This window comes from Mustela nivalis, assembly GCF_964662115.1.
Source record: "Mustela nivalis genome assembly, chromosome: 7".
Classification (NCBI taxonomy): Eukaryota; Metazoa; Chordata; class Mammalia; order Carnivora; family Mustelidae; genus Mustela; species Mustela nivalis.
In genome coordinates this window covers 110,083,511-110,104,095 of record NC_139026.1, presented here as the reverse complement: position 1 = coordinate 110,104,095, position 20,585 = coordinate 110,083,511, and the positions used below count along the sequence as shown (strand labels likewise).

The 20,585-nt window shown below is 41.4% G+C and overlaps 1 protein-coding gene across 32 annotated transcripts in view; it reads right to left on the bottom strand.

Annotated features, from left to right (window-relative positions):
• CACNA1C (calcium voltage-gated channel subunit alpha1 C) overlaps positions 1 to 20,585 on the bottom strand; it is a 737,989-nt gene that overhangs the window by 198,974 nt on the left and 518,430 nt on the right. For all 32 annotated transcript variants that reach the window (XM_082741042.1, XM_082741039.1, XM_082741047.1 and 29 more), the window contains exons 6-7: positions 11,944 to 12,102; positions 4,722 to 4,918 (exon numbers count right to left, since the gene is read on the bottom strand). In XM_082741042.1, the coding sequence (XP_082597168.1) occupies positions 4,722 to 4,918; positions 11,944 to 12,102 (356 nt within the window). The remainder of the gene's footprint in view (positions 1 to 4,721; positions 4,919 to 11,943; positions 12,103 to 20,585) is intronic.

The window sequence follows — 20,585 nt, the reverse complement described above, 5'->3', positions numbered from 1 at the left end:
TTTCTCTGTTCTGATACCTGTGAAAAAGCCCAGGATGCTGTTTCTAGGTTACTTGAGGATTTTTTCCCCAGCTCTTCACTTAGAATGACTATTAGGTCATAAATAGAACTCAACTCCATTTCTGTTTTCTTGATGCCTTCAGAGACATTCTCTATATTCTATAGTGAAAAGAGGTGGCTTTTTGAAAAAAAGATGGAGTAGGGAAAAAATAGGGTAAAGCCTGAATCAACCTGCCTGGATGTAAAAGACCTTTGTTATAAATGAAGGATGTTTCAGCAGCACCAAGAGCAGATGTGAATGTCCATCTCTGTGTGTATGAGAGTGTAGAAGGAATTATCTACCCAGCATGTCCAGACATGTAAGTGGGATGACAAGACCAAGTGTGGAGCTGACAACTGTTTCATGAAAGGTTAACATACTAGAATTTTGTTCCCAAGTTCTCCTGTTGAGCCCAAACTAACCCAGATACTACAGAAGACACTATTTGTGATTATAAAAATCTTCTCTTTATATGATTTCTCATTAACTATTCTTTCTAATTCTATTTTTAAGCTCAGTTTCTATTTTTTAAGCCAATTGTTGGGGTGGGGCAATGGGTGATGTCGGAAAGAAGTGATCTCACTATGTTGGTGGTAAGTAGGGTTGGGCATGAGTCCAGGGAAACCTAGACCTGAGTGATTTTACTGTGCTGCACAGTATTTAATATTCTTGGGGGCCCTGGATCAGGAGGGTTATTCATCCTCTTGATGAAGGCGTATTCAGGCATCTAGATTCCAGAAGAGCTAGAAACGTGTATGTTTGGGTGGTGCCTACTTCTAACTGCTCCCTCCCTTTCCCACAAGTCTCACATGTAACTTTCTCCAGGTATTCCAAACACTGGGTCAGTGGTCATGTTATTCTGTCCCCAGGAGCACGGGGCTATCTCAAGTACAAACTCAGCACCTGACTGATGTTTATGTTAATTAACTGTGATTTGGTTGCATTGTGGAAGGGATAATGATTTTTAAATGGACTCAGACCACATCTAAGAATCCTGAAAATCATCTTGATTCAGCAGCCTCTTTATCTTCAGGAAGGCACATTCTCAAACCATATAAGATAAGTAGTCTTGAATTACATGAAGAAAGTTAGGGGTGTTTGGTTAAAAAAAAAAAATCTGAACATAGAAATAGAAACTAATGGTGATGCTATACACTACTGGATTCTTCCCTCTCTTGGTGGTTCATTGTTTCTAAAGAAGGCTGATACTTTTGTTTGCTCACCATTCTCCACCATTTTAGAAGAGACATGGACATTCTGAGAGTAAATGGGGCTTTGGCTTAAGAAGCTATTGCTCGAGGAAACCACACCTCAAACTGAGTTTTAGCTTAGTTTCCAAATCCCCAGTGTCCCCCACTCCTTACCCTGTCATCTGCAGATTCGGTAAAAGAAATGTTTCAACAAATCGTTCACCTTAGTTGGAACCTTGACCCAATGTATGGCCGTAACTTTAACTAGCTGTTCTAGTATTACTTGGCCAAGTTTGATCTTCTTTTTAGTCCACTAACTCTTCAAATCATAACAATGGGATGAAATATGGTTGTCACAGAAAAAGAGAAATGGATTTGATATTATCCACAGTAGGAAGCAGGTGTCTGCCATTTGCTACTGTTGACCTCCCTGATCCCTTCCATCCCAAGCTATATCCAGTGATTGAATCAATTGCTTCTTTAGCACTTTAATGGCTGATTCTCTCCCTAGGAACATCTAACAAGCTGTTTGATAGTTAAGAATGAATCTGGCTCTGGGGTTTCCATTCATTGCTATACTTGAAAATCTTGGTTGATCCTTCCAACATTCTGCAGACTTGCCCTTTGGATTTGAAGGGAAATGCATTCTTCTGAGTGGAAGACCCTGCTTCTCCAATTTCCATGGAAACTATAGCTTCCTAGACTGGTTCAAATCCAGTGGCATCAAAGCAGCACCATGCAGATTGAATAGGTTAGGCTTCTAGGGGTTTTCAGACTCCTACTCGGGATCAGAATCACCTGGAGAGCCTTTCAAAATGCAGATACTGGGGCCTAACTTTGGACCTTCTCATTTAGTGGCTTGGAGGAAAGTCTGGGTATCATTATATTTAGAAAGTTCCATGTTTTATACTAAAGTACACTGAGATTTGAGAGTCTGTGGGTTTAGAGATATAAGCTCAGAGGCAAGAAGAAGGAATGTTGAAGGGGGAGGAAGTAAGAGGGAGAGAAAAGAAGGAGGAAAGGAAAAATGGCCATAGAAAGGTCAAAGCAATTAGAGAAATTGTCTGAAAGCAGGAGCATTGGGCTGGGGAGTGCTTCCATCATGAATACCCAAGTATGAGGCTGTTTCAGCTTTACGGTGTGTGTGCGCATGGGCATGTGTGTGTGTGTGTACATGGGCGTGTGTGTGTGCATGTGTGTGTGTATGCATGCACACACACACACACACACACACACACACACACAATATGGCCGTTTTGGGAAGGTGCTGGGAAAATCAGAGAGGCATGTCCCATGAGCCTGGGATTGTTCCTTCACCTCTGACATTTTTTCCGTTCCCAGTCTGAGCTCTATCACACACACCCCAGGGGAGAAAGCACAACACAGCTGCTGAAAATTGGTAGTTGCAGTTGTGTGCTTCTTCTCATTCCCCACTCTGGCTGTCATTACGACAGTATTTCTTGGGTCACATCTGGCTGGTGGGGTATCAATGACTTATGTTGGGGGAGAGGGAGGGAGTGATGAAGGAAGATCACAAAAATACACCAGGGCCATCAGCAAAGTAAATTATACCTATTCCCCCAGCCCTACACCCACCCACCCACTGCCACCGCGCCCTCAATTTACCACCACGGAAGGCGTTCCTATAGCAACTTAAAGCATGGGTTTGAAGCTCATGTGATGAGCTCCAAAGCATAGCTCCATGTGCTCATACGTTACATGGTCCATATCAGAAACTGTCCATGTACAGAAAGGTATTTCTGTCCTTGGATAGCCAGAGAGATCTACCCAAGGTAGAAGGACCACTTGGGAATTTGATCAGCTTTGCTAAATGAAATAAATTTGCCTAAGCATAGTACATTCAATTCCCTCTTTTCCTCTTAGAAATTATTCAAAGCCAGTTTTGTTGAGCATGGGCCTAAAAAATGTTTTCCAGTGTTTCATTTTAATTTGAGAGAGAGGTGACTTGACCTTTGTCTTCTTTTCAAAGTATCACAACACAGCAACTCTACCATGGCCCGGTTCCAGTCATACCATCATTATTCAGTTTAGATTTACTGTTTCTCTACACTGAGATTTTTAGTCTGAACTGTATGTTGTTTACATCTGAATCCTGTACCTAGGAGCTTCTATGGCATGCAAGGAATGCACAATAAATGTTTTCTGGGTACAAGGTTCTCAGGCAAGTTTCAAGTAGTCATTTGCAGAGAGTATGCATTTGATAGCAACACTGGGTTTCAGCATGTTGACCTGAACATTAAAAACTTGATAAAGAGGATTTTTGAATCAATAGGTTATGGAGTTCGTGAAAAAATTAAAAGATACAATACCCTGTATCACATCTCTGTGTTATTACAAAACTCTTGAGATTTTAAGAAGTCAATACCTCTCTTGGCACCATTTCCTTTCTATCTGGCGGCTCTGTTCAATGGGAAGCCATTTGCTTCCCTCTCCTCTTCCCTGCTTTAGTACGTAGACACTTCCCCACGCAGACTCTTAGACTGTTTTCAGCATGGCCAAATAAATTTGACTATTTGCAAAACTGTGGGTGAGATGGTATTTTCAAGACAGGCAACAAGCATTTTTTACCCAAATGCTGGAGAACAACACTGGATTCTGGCAAGTCATTTCTCATGCTCAAGTAGGAGATCCTACAAAGAATTATATTTTCTGGAGCTTTTACAAATAATGGACTTGACTCTGCCAGAAAGGAGACAGCTCAAATATGGTTTGTCCCATAGGCAGAAATCTGGCACTTTAACAGCTTGAAGGTTGGCAAAGTAGTGTTGGCTGCTGGATAATAAAAGGGGCATCTTGAAGGTAAAAGAAAATTTACCATTGACTGGTTGACACTTAGGAAGTGGTGTTTCTAAATATGCACACATAACCAGCAGAGTGCTAGTGTTTTCACTGCTAGCAAGCAGTGAAAATGATGGCAATGTGTTTGTCTGATGGACTACTCTAATATAAGATTAACACGAGAAATAGAAATACAATAGCATGCCATAATACTAACAGTTCAATAAAAATTGTTTCTTGTTAGAAGACCAGACCTGGCTTTTCTCCTTAGCCCTAAAAATTAATAATTGTGCTCTCTAGCTCTCTTTGGGGGACAGATGCAAGACAAGGATAAGAACGAAGAAACTCTACAGTTTCTACAGGAAGGGGAGTTGAATAGAATCCTTGTGTCAGGTTTAGCCAACTCATTCACAGATCATCAGCTGTAGGCCCGTATTTCTCACTATGGTAGGATAAACTGAACGATGACATTTCTCTTAGGCTGATGGGCAGACAAAGAGACTCATTAGGGTGCAAATTTCATGCTTTGTTTCTCATGAAAGACCTGGAAGAAATCAAAGACATTCATCAACTATTCCATCAAGGTGTGTATGTGACCACAAAGTCATGGGAAGAGTGGAAGAAAAGGGAGATATTGAGGAAAGGCTCACAGCCTTCTGGACTCCCTGCCTCTGCCCATCTCAAGTTACGTACCCAGTACAGCACATCTGTCCAGCCCTCCATGGTGATGCACTGGAACACTGTCAACATGGCGAAGGCAAAATTGTCGAAGTTGGTGATGCCGTGCTTGGGCCCGTCCCACCCGGGCTTGCACACAGTGCCGTTCTGACACTGCCGCCCATGGCCTGTCTCCAGAGCACAAGGGGAAGGATCATCTTCTGCTGGAACATCTTGAATGACCAGGGGAGAAGAGAAGGCAGCAGAGGGGATGGAGAGAGATGGGCAGAGAAAGGAGAGAGAAGTCAGAGAGAAAACTGGCAGGATAAGGTTGATGGGCTAGGCAAAACAACCACAGCAACCATAATACAGAAAACATTTTCAATAGTTCCCCCACAGACAAATTAAACAACGCAAGTAACGAGGTATTCATTTTAGGCTGCCATTGATTTAGGGAGTCAGTACTTTGAACTAATTGTAAAACTGTATTTTAACCTTGTTAATTGATTTCAAAGATGGTAAAGCTATTGCACATTCTGCGGAAACATGTTGTCATCATGGTCAATGGCAAATGGCCAATTAAAAGCTAATGATGATGCAATCACTCCAAGTGGAAAACATTCTGGGCAGTGATAGGAAGTCCACCCTTTCTTTCTTTGGTGATAATGTATCTGTGGAGCCTTCTATTGGAATACCAGAGTTTAGGGTGAGGGTTATCTTGATTGGAAGAATCTCTCACATAATTAGCCAACAAGTCCCATTCTGTACCACTTTCTCCATTACGTGTTACAGGACACATTACCAAAGATACAAGTCATTTTATAGTAGAAGCCTTATGCTGATGAAGGACAAAACATAAATTCTTCCCACGGGGGGAAATGATAAATGATAAATGATAGTGGTCTTTATTACAACTCTCGAACATAAACACTGTTGATTGTCATATGGAACCTTGCAGCACTACTCTTTGGTTTCCAGTATGAATACCTTTCAGAAGAGAAGACTCCTTTTCTGACCTCTAATCAAGACAGACCTGCAGTGGGTGACAGGGACAATACTGCCTAGGTACGGAGAGGGCTTTTCCAGGAAACTGTACAACATATCTCCTGTGGCTACAGATGGTGCTTGGGCTAATTTCACATGCTGGGAAGAGTTACTAGAAAATTAATAATTAAGATGTAGCTTATATTTTTGATGTGGAGATCATTGGTAAATTGAAATAAGACTAGACTGATCTAAGGGCACCTGGGTGGCTCAGTCAGTTAAGCATCGCTTTCTGCTCAGGTCAGGACCTCAGAGTCCTAGGATTAAGCCCCACATTGCATGGGGCTCCTGCTCAGCATGGAGTTTGCTTCCCCCTCTCCCGCTGCCTCCTCCTACAGCCTTAAGTGTACTCATGTGTGCTCTCTCTCTCTCTAATAAACAAATAGAACCCTTAAAAAATAAAAAAAGACTAGACTGATCTAAGAATTCCCATTATGGTAAAATACTGGTAGCCTTGACCCAGCTGTGTAAGGTAATAGTTTGAATTTCACAGAAGTTTGTGAAATTAAGGACATTGTCTCATGCTTATAGAAGGTAACAGTAATAAACAGAATAGACTTCAGTCATAACAAATGATAATTTAACAATAATGAAGATATGCCCCCAGATAGAGAATTTACTTATAGTTCTTCACTTAGAAAATAACAGATCACCCAGGGTCTTTTCTTTTTTCATATGCATCACAACAATTACGAATGTCTAGTACCTGTGCATTGAAGACTATTGGTTGGTTGGCTCTTTCTCAGTTTGTGGTTTCAAATTTGAAACTGTTTACTCCAAAGAGGAAGACAGGAAGAGGAATATTAATCCTAACTAAGAGACAGTTCTTAGGAGAATGGAACTGAGCAGTATGGTTGGAAATACATGCTGGAGTGTGTCTTCTTGGGCTTTTTTACTTTTTTCTGTCTTAACAGCTTTATTGAAATATAATTTACATGTCTTACAATTCATCAATGTAAATGTACAGCTCAATTATTTTTAGTAAATTTATATAGTTGTACAGCTATCACCACAACCCATTTTAAAACATGTCCATCATCCTCCTAAATTCCTGTGTGCCTGTTTGCAGTCAATCCAAGCTCCTCTCCCCAGCCCCCAGCAACTTGATCTACACTCTGTCTCTATAGCTTTGCCTTTCCAGAAATTTCATATAAATAGAATCATACAATATGTGGCTTTTTGTGTCCGTCTTCTTTCACTTCGCATAATGTTTTTGTGGTTCATCTGTGTTGTTGCCCATATCAGTATAGTATATTATTTTTGTTGCCAAGCAGTGCATTTCACTGTACCTCTAACCATTCACCAGTGGATGGACATTTGGATTATTTCCAGATTTGGGCTATTGTGAACCATGCTTCCTGGCTTATCTTTGGCCTGGTGCTTCAGGTTGTGTGTGGGTCTTTGTGTGATGACCAAGGTGTAAAGGTCTGCACCACTGGTCCCTGAACTGTTTGAGGGAATGACAGTGTCCACCCCATTTCCTGACTCCAGGTTCTGGCTCCCAGTAGGGTTCTGCTCCTGGAACTGAACTCTAGTTAATTTTTTGTGACTTCTGAATTTTTAAAGTCTTTGGAGATTTGGCTGTGAGTTTAAACAACGCGAGGCTAGAAAAAGAGGGAAACTCAGAAATCAATCCCAACCCTAAAGAATGCATAAAAAAGTGGGCAAAAAACACCTAAAAAATTGAGAGACTGGGAAACCAAGAACTAAATACATTATATGTTCTGTTGGGTTTCTCACCCGTTCTGGTGATGACTTTCTACTGTGATATGTTCAGTCACTGTGATAAAAGTGCTGGAATGATATAGAAGATGGGAGCAAAAGAGAAGGTGAAAAAACGGAGGAAAAACTCGCATTTCTTTTTCTCCTGTTTTGCCTTCTAGTGAATAAAGATGTTGTTAATCATTGTGTTGTCACTGCTCATCTGACAGCCTTTCCTGTGCTCTCTATTTCTGAAACAGGCAAAAATAAGGCAAAAGTGAAGGTTGCTAAAGTGAATGCTGAGTGTCCTCAAGGAAGAAAAACATCTTTTGGTGTTTTTTTTTTTTTAATTTATTTTCAGCGTAACAGTATTCATTGTTTTTGCACCACACCCAGTGCTCCATGCAATACGTGCCCACCTTAATACCCACCACCTTTGGGGTTTTATAGAAAAGTATATGTTGAAAGGAAAACGGCATCAAGGGGAAGGGATCTCATTAATCATCATCATCATCATAATAATAAAAGGACGAGGTTCAGAGAGATTATCTAAAGGCTCAAACACCACTGCTATTTTAAACTATCTTGAACAACAATAAAAAAAGATTTGAGAACAATTAAGAAGCAATGATGATCTGGTAAAAATAGGTATCTATAAAAAGCACTGAAGGGAACACTTGAAAAATGTGAACACACACACATCAGCAGGTCCTTGCGACATGCACTTGAAGGTGGGGGGAAATTAGTTTGAACATGAAAATTGTGTTGGTTTTCTTCTGCAGAGTCATGAAGCCCTAGGGAGGAAAGCAGGAACAAATGTAGGAGAGAGAAACAAAGATGTAGGCCTTATGCTTTAAAACAGAAGTGAAGTAGAATCATTCTGGAAAGACCAAATTAAGTTTGTGGTAAAAGAATGGAGGCAAAGATTAGGAGAGATTTTAGAAAAGCAGTTAATACCAACAAAAACATGAAATCCTGGGAGAGTGCCAGTTAGGGGTTCCAAGGAGAAATCACCAAAGACAAAATCAATTACTTTTTTAGGACCCAACTTTAAGGAGTGAATACAATGAGAGTGATTTCATTTCTAGGTTTGAACCAACCAATTCTTTGCCAGTCTCAGGGGTAATTAGTGTGCTTGGGAGAACGATTCAGAGTGGCCTGGCTCAGAGTGCCATCAAACAGATGGGACAGCCAGAAACAAAAGGTGCCGGCATATGGTGATGTGTCTGTTGAGGAACTAGGAAGGCGCCTTGCAGATGCCTCTGGGATCAGAGAAAAATTGCCTCTTCAGAGACCACCTCTACAGGGAACTGGAAGGGCAGCCTACAGGCTGAATTATGGTCTACCCAGCCAGCTCCAGAGCTTTCTTCAGCCAAAGCATGGCTCAAAATCTTATGTGTCCTACAATCTACAAGCACATAAAATTCCCAGTGTGAGAAAAAGTCTTAGAGTGCAACAAGAAGAATTTGATCTAAATTCCTTTATTACAAAGGCTCACAAGCACTTTTGTATAATCTAAATTGGTAGAAAAATATGGTAATTCAACACAAAGTCTGAGGTTTATGAAAAACATCACCTATTCCAAAGGTGGTATAAAACTCTCCAAAACCAACATGGGGGTTGGTTTCAAAGATTGCAGGTTTTTGGTCTCCTTCTCTATGACTGCATGGAGTAAGTACAGAGTCCCATACTTTTTTTCCCCTTCTCATTAGTTTAGTCACAATGTAGGTGGAAGAGGCTCTGATGACTGTGGTTTCATGTTCTGTTGGGAAGGATGGAGTGGGGCCCTGGATTTGTCATCAGATGGCAGATTTAGGAAGGAGGAGCTCCAAAAGCTCCTGATTGCAGAGTGTTGAGTGAAGAGGCATCTACAGCCAGGTGTCCTCAGCACCTCTTCCCAGCAGGGAGCTTGGCTCCACACAGAGTGAGGTCACCTTCCTGGAGCTGGCATGGCTCCTCTCTCTGGAACACTTCTCTCAGTGTCTGTTCTCTGACACCCTGGATCCCCAGGCTGATGGTCCTTTTCACCATGGCAGCTAACTTCCCTTCTGACTTGTGGGGTGAAGGTAAATCCCACCGCTAAATAATCTGATGCATCTTCTGGTAGGATGAAGGCGACATCCCAAGAATTTCTCCTAGTCCTGTTTTTTGTTTGCTTTTTAAATCAAGAATGGAAAACAATACAGTTCTAAAAAGGCCATTCCAATTGGTGAGGCCAGTTCTGGTCCTTATCCTAAGAGTGGGGAGGCTGCTATAAGCACTGGCAGGCCATTGGTGGCTGTTTCACCAGACTGTGCAGCTGCGGTTCAGAGAAGAGCATCCTATCTTGTGTCTCCTTTGTTTATCGTGCCCGTCATTTTCTTGCTGGTTGAGGCCACTGCAGGTCTGATAACAAAGCCCAGTGACTTCCAACATTCAGGGTTGCTTGTTAGCACAGGCCCTTAGAGGATCTTGCCACCAGTGAAAAATGTACTTTTGCTGTTTTCTCAGCAGGATTGATAGAAGCTATGTGCAGCTCTGGGAGCTGTGCTCCCTAGGTAAGTGGTTGGTTACAGGATAAGGTTGCTATCATTAGCTCTATGGCAGAAATTCACCATTTCATTCTCTTCCTGCCTCTTGGCATGCTGTTGGTGAGAGCCATACCATCACACACACCTGCTCTTGGAGTCTTTGACACTCAACCTCCCTATGACACCCTGAGGAGTTTGAGTCTAAAGAGTCACTGATCATTTCAATACACTGCGTAAACTTTAGAGATTAACGGTCCAGCTCTTAAGTGGGACTTAGAATGAGCTCTAACAAAGCTACACAATTAACATAAATTTATTGGTTTAGGGCTGGCTATAGACTAAACTGAGCAAGAAGGATTTGAATTCAAGGGAAAAATACTACTCATTGCATTATTTGGTATTCCTCTAAACAAAGCTGAAAATCTCAGAATTTTAACTGAAGGCAAGATCTGTCCTAATATTAAAGAACTTGGTTTTTATTTTAAACATGACAGTTTATTTAATTTATTTTTTTAAAAAGATTTTTTTATATATTTGACAGAGAGATCACCCGTAGGCAGAGAGGCAGGCAGAGAGAGGGGGTGGGGGACAGGTTCTCTGCTGAGCCTCCTTAGCCCGATGCGGGACTTGGTCCCAGGACCCTGAGACCATGACTGAAGCCGAAGGCAGAGGCCTAACCCTCTAAGCCACCCAGGTGCCCCGACAGTTTATTTTATACAATTATGGCTCAAATAATTAGGAAGTTCTCTCCAGAGTGAAAAAATGGTCTCTTAAATAGACTCCTTATCAAAAAAGTAAAAACAATGGTGTGAATCTGTAATCATAGGTTTATGGGGTTTTGTTGTTGTTGTTGTTGTTTTAGGACTATGGTCACGGAGTGGTGATTTAGAAACTACAAATACCCAGTCAATCCACCCAGTTAAACCAGACCCTCTAGATTTTTTTTCTGAATATGAATAAATAGCCTATGTCATTCCTTGTTGTGCAGATCTGTCCCTCCTCACCATCGTAAAGCAAGAGGGGTCAAATTTAATTTAATGCCTGGGCTGAATGGGAAGGAGAAGCAGTACAGATGGAGAGAAATGAGTTATCTTTTAAAGCTTCAGACAGATGTCTCCCCTTTCTCTACCAAGATGTCAAAAATCAAGATGAAAGATCTGGTTGTTGGAAAAAACAATCACATAAATTTAACACTTCTAATCCTTTTAGGGGGGAAGTATTTTTTTTCAACAAGTTTTTGTTTTAAACTATTTTACATGTCTTCTGAGAAGTTCTGTCAATTCCTGTTTAAATGATTTTTTTTTAAAGGCACCACTGAGATTTTAGTAACCTAAGACAAAAGTTTGTAATATATCCCACAAGCCAAAATTTTAGTCCTATTCAGAGAAGTGCCTAATAGTTCAGCATTTCTTGTTAAATATACTGATTTATGGAAAGACCATGGGGAGAGAAGTCTCAAGAAGCTCCCCCTCCACCACACCCTGTGACAAGGGGCCAGCATCTGTCAGGCCTATGAAGAGAGAAGCAGAAAACACAGCACAGAGGAGCCAAGGGTGCACAGAACCCAGGGTTGTGATGGAGACATCTACTGGCTGCTGGCAAAGCTGCTTTCGTGGAAGGGCTTTGGATGACAAGTGACACTGAAGGACCAATGGACAGAGATATACATGCTCATTACATCAGTTCTGATTCTTAAAATACTCCAGGTTGTCTAGGTGATGCTTCTTGATTCACACAGCTCATTTAACCGTTTAGTAGTGCTGGACGGAAACTTGCAATTAACTGTTTTAACAAAGACCTATTTTATTAGAAAGAAAGTAACTAAGAGGAAAATAATACCAACCTCTGCCTCTCATTCCACAGAATGGAAAGATGAGTACCTGAATGGAGGGGGCCTTCCCTAGCGCCAGTGATCACATGGTGGCTGTTCACCCCATTACAAGGAAAGTAGCAACAAGCCAGGGAAGCTTCTTGAGAGCTGACCACTGGGCATCTTCCCTTACCTGCTATGCCCTCCTGGTTGTAGCAGGTCTTATGCATTTTCCCCATGAAGAGCTCCAGGCCGATGATGGCGTAGATGATGATGACAAACAGCACTAACAGGGCAATATGCAGCAGGGGCACCATAGCCTTGATAATGGAATTCAGAACCACCTGGAGGCCTGCAATGACAAAATCAGACAGTGAGCACATCAGTTTCCATTTATTGAACCAAATGCTATCTTGGATGCCATACTGATGTAATCTCGTGCAATTTTCTTAGCAACTTTACCAGTGATGTATCACAAGCCCCATTTTTTAGATGAGGAAAGTGAGGCTTAAGGTCACACAGTCAGTGAGTGACAGAGTAGGGATTGATATCTAGGTTGGCCTGACTCCAGATCTTTCTCAGAGGCACATCCAAATGAAAGGACTGGCAGATGCTGTGCTTCTAAGAGGAAGAACATATTGTTTTATCCAGAACTATCCAATTTTCTAATATCGTAACATCTTTTTGTCCCAGACCAGCATCTCACTATAGGAAGAGTTAATTTTGACTAGAGATAGCCCTGCAAAGACTTGCTTATCACAGGTGAGATTACTAGAGCCAATGGCTGACCCACCTGCTGGAAAACAAAAATCTGGTTGCAAGGCATCTGGGAGGGTAGGACTTCCTTTGTTGAAACTTATTCATATCTCAGGATACATGTAGGTGGTGAGACCTCTGTGGGCTTCTCTCTAAGGACTACATGAGTGGACCTTTCTTCCTACAGATTTCTGACCAGGCCTCTTTCCCTCAGGACCCAAGTCTGAAGAACATTATAGCCTTCCATTCAAAAACCCCAGTGAAGGGAGTTCATGATTAATGGGTATGTACTTTCCATTTGGAAAGATGAAAAACTTCCAGAGATAGATGGTGGTGATGATTGTACAATGTGAATATACTTAGTGCCACTGGACCATACACTTAAAGTGGTTATAATGGCAAATTTTGAAATGGATACATTACTACAATAAAAACTGAAAGTACCCAGATCCAGTCAGGAAAAAAAAAAAAGTAAATGAAAAATCCTGTTTAGCACATGGGTCTTGTCAGTGAACTCCAAAAGTCTATAAGCTTATACTGCTGTCTTATGGGAAAAAGGACTCCCTAACTTTTATATTTTTTTCCTGCTTTCTCTCTCTCTCTCTTTTAACTTTTTAAAAAATTTAATTTAATTAAAAAAATTTTTTTCAAGATTTCAGGACATGTTTAATTTATAGTTATAGGCAGGGCTAATATATCTAGAATAAATTCCCCTGATGTCTTTGGACAGCATTTGGAAATGATAGTATGTTTATTTATACTTTACTTTAAAAATAGTTTCTTGGTCAAGTTGTTCATCATCTAAGAATGTCGAAAAAAAAGTTTGTGTGTTAGGATAAGGATAGTTGGAGGAACTGTAAGTAAAAGAGAATTTTTAAATCTTTTTAAAAAAATTTAAATTCAATTAATTAACATACAATGTATTATTTGTTTCAGGGGTAGAGGTCTGATTCATCAGTCTTCTATAACATCCAGGGCTCATTACAACACATACCCTCTCCAATGTCCATCACCCAGTTACCCCATCCCTCCACCCCCCTCTCCTCCAGCAACCCTCAGTTTGTTTCCCATGATTATGAGTCTTTTATGGTTTGTTTCCCTTTCTGATTTCGTCTTGTTTCATTTTTTCCCCTCCCTTCCCCTATGATCCTCTGCTCTGTTTCTTAAATTCCATGTTTCAGTGAGATCATATGATAATTTTCTTTCTCTGATTGACTTATTTCACTTAGCATAATACCCTCTAGTCCCATCCATGTTGTTGCAAATGGCAAGATTTCATTTTTTTTTTTGATGGCCCCCCTAACTTATAAGCTCAATCATAAATGACACCAAGAATGCTCTTTGTTTAAAAGGGATGTTACAAGTTTTCATTTGCAAAATGGTGGAGAGTTACCAGCAAGTCACCCCCAGATTACCCCCAGTTCAAAGAAAGCTTTCTGTCAACAGTGATAACACCAAGTCTTCATCTCCTAGGAGAGACGTGGGGGGGGGCATATTGTCCTTCCTTAAATGGAGGCTAATTGTGCAGAAAACCTGTGGCCGCCTTTGACATACATATGATAGGACACCCACCTGTGCATCACACCACACAGGGCACTTTTAGCGTCTCCACCTGATGTGGCCTACCAACTGTGGATATCCTTCCCCTGCTCTGTGCATTGGGAGTTTCACCTTTGCATTCACCCACAGTCCTTCTGCACTGGATAAACAAAGTCTGGGTCACCCTCTCCCCAGATCTCAAGGCAGCTGCTGGTGTTCTGTGATTGGTGGAGTAATTTTTCTCAAGGCTAATTAGAGGAATTCTCCCCAGTTATTGAGCCAAGATGGGGAGAGGGAAAAAAAAGAGGAGAAAAGCTGGAATAATTTTACCTGTGAATTAATGAGAGTGCCTTGCAGCCTCCCATTAGAACAAGATGTTTTCAGATCCAAATGATTTCATTAATTAGCAAGTTGTACACACATTAGTGGTAAAGTATGCGAACCCATGGAAGAAGTTGAAAACTGAACTGCAAAAACAAGTTTCAGAGGTGTCTGCTGGCGGGGGAACGCTCTAAGTGCTGCTCACTGAAGGGGGAGGGAGGTCTCCCAATGCTGCCTACCCAGGCCACCAGTGAGCTTTTGTTATCAGGCCTTCGGTTCCATAGCCTGGGCTGGTGAGAAAGTGGTGGGACACACAGAATGGGAACCTCTCCTTTGTGCTGTGGCCAGAGGTTCTGCTCTTAGAATAAAGACCAGAGTCTCTCTTGTGCCCTTCAATGTGGCACAAGGACTGGACCCCTATCTATTTCTCCACCCACTCCCATCCCCTGCATCCTCACTTTCTGTGCTCCTGGTCAAAACAGCTTTTCTTTTTGCCTCAAATATGCCATACTGGCAGATCTCAGAGATCTTGAGGGTTCAGTTCCAGACCATAGCAATGAAAGGAATATTGCATTAAAGCAAATCAAGTGCATGTTTGTCTTTCCCAGGGCATGTAAAAGTTAAGTTTACATGATGCTGGAATCTATTAAGTATGCAATAGCATTATCTCTAAAAAACCAACATATACACCTTAATTACAAAATACTTTCTTGCAAAACAATGCTCACCATCATCTGAGCTTTCAGTGAGTCCTAATCACTGATTACAGACCACCATGACACATAAAATAATAAAAAAAAAGTTTGAAATATTGTGAGAATAACCCAAGTGTTACACAGAGACACAACATTGCCAGGAAAATGGCTTTGATGGATTTGCTGGATGCAGGGGTGCCACAAACCTTCAATTTGTAAAAAAAAAAAAAAAAAAAAAAAAAAAAGTAACATCTGCAAGCACAATAGTGTGAAGTGTAATCAAACAAGGTATGCCTGTGCCTCCCTGCCACGGGGCTGTGAAGCCTGCTGTTCCCTCAGCCTGGAAGTCTTTCCCATGGTTACCTCCTATGTAGCCTTCATCTCTCAACCCAAGCATCTCTCTTTCTGCAGATCCTTCCCCAAGCTCCCAGACATGGAAGTTTCCTCTCTTCTATATCTCCTTGGAACCATTTCCCTTCCTTTGGAGCATTAGTCTCACTTTGGAATTATATGTCCAGTAAGTGGTCTTTATGCATTTTTATCTGTCCTTCACACTGGGCTGAGTTTTGTGAAGACAGGAACTGCCTGCTCTTTTCACCAGCTTAGCACTGATGCCCAGCTTGGTGTTGAGCCCATGGAAGGCACTCAGTGAGTATTTATTGAAGGAGGGACACAGCTTTCAATCTAAGTAAATGCTCTTGCTATCACGGCACTCTGATGGCCTTTGCTGCAATGGAGTCTGCTATACAGGTAAGGATGTGAATGGACAAGTAAGTTTCAGGGGCTTGCAAACTCAGGCAAAGACTAATGAGTGGGCTACAGAGAGGTCAACAGGAGCCAGTGGGCTTCCTTCCCACCATAAGGCATACTGTCAGAGTTCTGCAGTACTGCTCTATTCCCCTGCCCCATCTCAGCCAGGGGCTGTACCACCCACCTGAGCACCCAGGCCAGAAACTGATTCCTGAGGCTCTTCCCTCTAACTGGTTACCAACTCACACAGTTTGATTTTGAAGTGTCTTTAGACAAGAATGACATATTTACTACATAACTAACATACGAAAAATCATGTATCATAGGAAAAATAGAAAATCATAGAGAAAATAGAAAATAGAAAATAGCTATGACAGAGAAATTACAAAATATGGGAAGCAAAAAGTAGAAGGTAATCATCCCTTATTCCACCACCCAGAGATAAGCACGTTTAGCATTGGGCACATATTTTGGACATTTTTGTTCATGACTTGTTTTCTTCTTCTTCTTTCTTTTCTTTTTTCTTTTTTTTTTTTTAAGATTTATTTATCTATTTGACAGACAGAGATCACAAGTAGGCAGAGAGGCAGGCAGAGAGAGAAGGGAAGCAGGGTCCCCACTGAGCAGAGAGCCAGACATGGGACCGGAAGGCAGAGGCTAAATCCACTGAGTCACCCAGGCGCCCCTCTTCTTTATCTTCTTGGTGTTCTTCATTCCATTAATGTCTCTTTATGTCCAGTTTTATTCGATCTTCTTGCTGCAGTTAGAAATCTCATGCTAAAGGACAAACCAGAACGTCTTGTCCCCCCGATGAAAAGTCCTTTGATGACCCTTATTGCCTACAGGTAAAACCCACTTGTCTCCTTTTGTAGTTTCATTGCATCCAATTCCAGTTTACACCTTACATTCCAGGAATACACTGAACTGTCTGAAGTTCTTTGGCTTCATGCCTTCCTATCTTAGCATATGCTCTTCCACCATTCCCTGCAGCCTCATTCCATCTTCTCATCTTTGTATCTCAGCACATAGTAGTGACTCAATGCACATGGAGATAAATCACATTTGTAAGCACAGGCTGCCTCAAAAAAAAAAAAAGCATAATGATGAAAGAATTGGAGACAATGTCATTCAATAATCTTTAGATGAAACTGAAGATGTATTGTCAGGAAAAGATAAGAATCATGGAATGGAAAGGCACAGGCAGGAAGGGTGATATCAATGATTTTCACATTACTTAAACTGCTATTTTGAGGAAGAGGAATTAGATGAGTTTGATATAACCATACACATGGAACCAGGACGAGCTTGGAAATTTCCAAGAAAGATTTAGATTCAACAGATATGAAAACTATCAAAAAACCAGACCTATCTGAAGAGGAGTGGGATGTTTTAAGAGGTAGTGGAATAGCCAAAACATGGAAAGAGCCCAGATGTCTGCCTGTCAACAGATGAATGGATAAAGAAGATGTGGTACATGCACACATACAGGAATATGACTCAGCCATCAGAAAGAATGAAATCTTGCCATTTGCAATCATGTGAGTGGAACTAGAGGATATTATGCTAACAGAAATAAGTCAGTCAGTCATAGGAAGACATACCATATGATTTCATTCATATGTGGAATTTAAGAAACAAAACAGGTGAGCATAGGGGAAGGGAAGGAAAAATAAAATAAGATGAAATCAGAGAGGGTGACAAACTGTAAGAGACTCTTAACTCTAAGGAACAAACAGGGTTGCTGGAGGGGAGAGGGGTGGGAGATGGGGTAACTAATGAGCACTGGGTGTTATATGCAACTGATGAATCTCTCGATTCTACACCTGAAACTAATAATACACTCTATGTTAACTAAATAGAATTTAAATAATAGTTGGCTCTCCATCTCAGGTGTGTCCAATCATTGACTGAATAAGTTCTTGAAGGAGGTGCTTTGTGGACATTCAGCCATGGGGTGAAGAATTGCTTAGGTACACCAAAGCCTCCTATTTTCTTGTTAAGCTGTTCTGAAGATACTACCGTGTGTGGGTCAGGTGCAGCTCTCAACACTCTACTTGGATTATTCCATTTCCTCCTGGCAACTTATGAAGTAGGTTTTTTTTTTTTTTTTAAGATTTTATTTATTTGTCAGAGAGAGAGAGAGCACAATCAGGGGGAAGGGCAGGCAGAGGGAGAAACTGGCTCCCTGCTCAGGAAGGAGCCCAAAGGTAGATTCAATCCCAGGACCTTGGGATCATGACCTGAGCTAAAGGCAGACACTTAACCATCCAGGTGTCCTGAAATAGGTGTTGTTATTAACTGTATTTTACAGATGAGAAAAGCAAATCCCAGAGAGATTAAATGACTTTCCAATATGTACACAGCTGGTGAATGGTGTGGGGTACAGGGCCAGGCATAGCCCAGAGCCTGTGGGCTTTGCCATTGTGTTAGATGCTTCCCCATACCACCTACAGTGTGGCTTTCAGTCTCTAAATTCTGTGTCTGTAAAGCACTAACACATGCTTGCAACATCTGCAGCAAAGGTGGGGAGCCTAGGCCCTGCTTCCAGGAGAGCCCAGATATTTCCAAGGCCAGTCCAGGAAAGGCTTCTAGTTCCTACCTACTTTCCTCACAGCCAGCCTTGGATGGCAGAAGTCAGGCTGGTGTGTGAAAGATTGGGCCAGAATGCTTTCTTTCCATTCCATCATACAGAATTTGGCTCTTAAGCCCCAGATGCTTAATATCTTCTCTTTGGAACTGGCTCACAGCTGTCCCAGAAATGGCTCCTTTAGCTCAAGCTCTAATTTGGAAAACACATCAGCATTTCTCCACCCAAGTGTTCTTCTCAGATAAGCCATGCTTATGGCAGATAAGCAATTGCTAGGCCCTTCTTCAGGGGTGGCTGCTCATGCTGGTGGAAGTAAATGGGCCTTAGGCTTACCTAGGTGAAGCAACTGCTGGAAAATGTCCTGTGAACACAAGATCAGTAAAGGCTCACAAACAGGATGAGTTTATTTTCCTAGCCTCACATCAGGTTATGAGAGCTGACAAATATACATATACTTATGGGGACAATGTTTGATATGAGAACTATACCAGAAAATTTGGAACATATAGTTCCACACAGGGATTAAAAATATAATCTTGAAATCCAGTGTCTGATAATTTGCAGTTCATGTCAGGTAACCTCTTGGTGGAAGGAAAATCTCCCAAAATGCCTGCTGCCAGACCTCCCAGGGAGATGGGACTTTGGGAAGTGCCACCATCCAATGCTGAATTTAAGAAAAGGACAGAGATGGGGCTTAGTTGATGTGTATGGCTTTTCCTTTTCTCTCTCTTATGTTTCTGTTAAGTCCTGGACAATTGCCTGTATAACTTTCGGGGTTCAAACTGAAAATTCCAGGTTAGGAAAGGCTTAGAAGATCTGAGTACATAAAACATCCTGTTTCTCCTTAAAAGATCAAGAGGAACCATCATTCAGTTATGGAAAGCAAAACCTGGCATCTCTCCTGAAGACAGTGTTGAGATTGGCCTGAAAGTGCCCAAGCTTCCACACCCATTATGAGATGGGTTTACTGTGATGGATACAAGGCTGAGGACATATCACAATCTTTTGTTTTATAAAAGAGCATCTTCACTAAGCCCTGCTTTGGTGATGAATTGTTCTTCACAGGGCCCCAGGGGTCACATCAGGAGAGAGTTTGAAAATGACTTTGTGAGCAAGAGCCTGAGGAAGGAAAATGAAAAGTTACTGGGGCTGAAAAGTAATGTGCAGAAAGGTTGTCTGATCAAGTGCTAGACCAACAGGCCATATAAACTCTATTCCCATGCTCCTTCTTTTGAACTCAACTTTCAAGTCACTCTAGTGTAAAATAAGAGGAAAGAGAGAAATAATTGAAGACCCCCAAATTGGAGATCTTTGCTAATGTTAGTCTGATTTCATTGTCTAGTTTCTGCTTTGACTTACAGCTTTTTTTGTTGGTGATGGTGGCTAGGAATGTACATTTCATGTCCCAACTTTCCAGACTCCATGGCTCCAGCCAAGCACTCAGAAGGCAATAAAAATGATCAAGAAATCCTGATCATAGAATCAATAAGGAAATAATGATGAGAATCACTAAACTAGGAATAGAGTTTGGTTTGGGTTTAGTGTGGTGGTGGGAGGTAAAAGTTTCTCATAGATAGACTCACAGTTTGTCAGAACAGGAAGAGGATTTTGGGATCACCTAACTTGCTACTTAAATTTTCACTCATTCAAAGGATATTTATCAAGCTATGCTTTATGGGCCATCTGTTATGCTAGGGTTGGGGATAAAGTGGTATATAAGAGCTCTGTAGGCATTGTCCTCACGGAGCTTGTAATGGAAGCCAAACATGAATCAAACAATCACATAATCAATAAATAATCAAAAACTTGTTTAGAGCTTTAAGGGAAGAGAACAAGTTACGGCAAGGATCATCCTTGGGCAGGGATGGTAGAGGATGGCTTCCCTAAGAGGAAGAGAATCTTGCCAAGTGAGTGGGCAGGTAGACAAGTCCAGGCAGAGGGGTCTGTAAGTTCCAGCTGAGGAAGGTTGCCTGAACAGCTGTGGAAAGACCTATGGCTCTCCTGTCCTGCCTCATGCTTTTCCCTTGACTTTCTTCTGCCTCTTAAAAAACATTACTGGAAGGAGATAACCAGTTTACTACTTCTGTTTGAAGTGTGGGGAACCAGAAATCACTTTCACTTTCAGAGAAAGCAATTCAGGAAGCACGGTGAGAAAGGCTCTCCTGACCACTTCCTCATTTGTAAAAT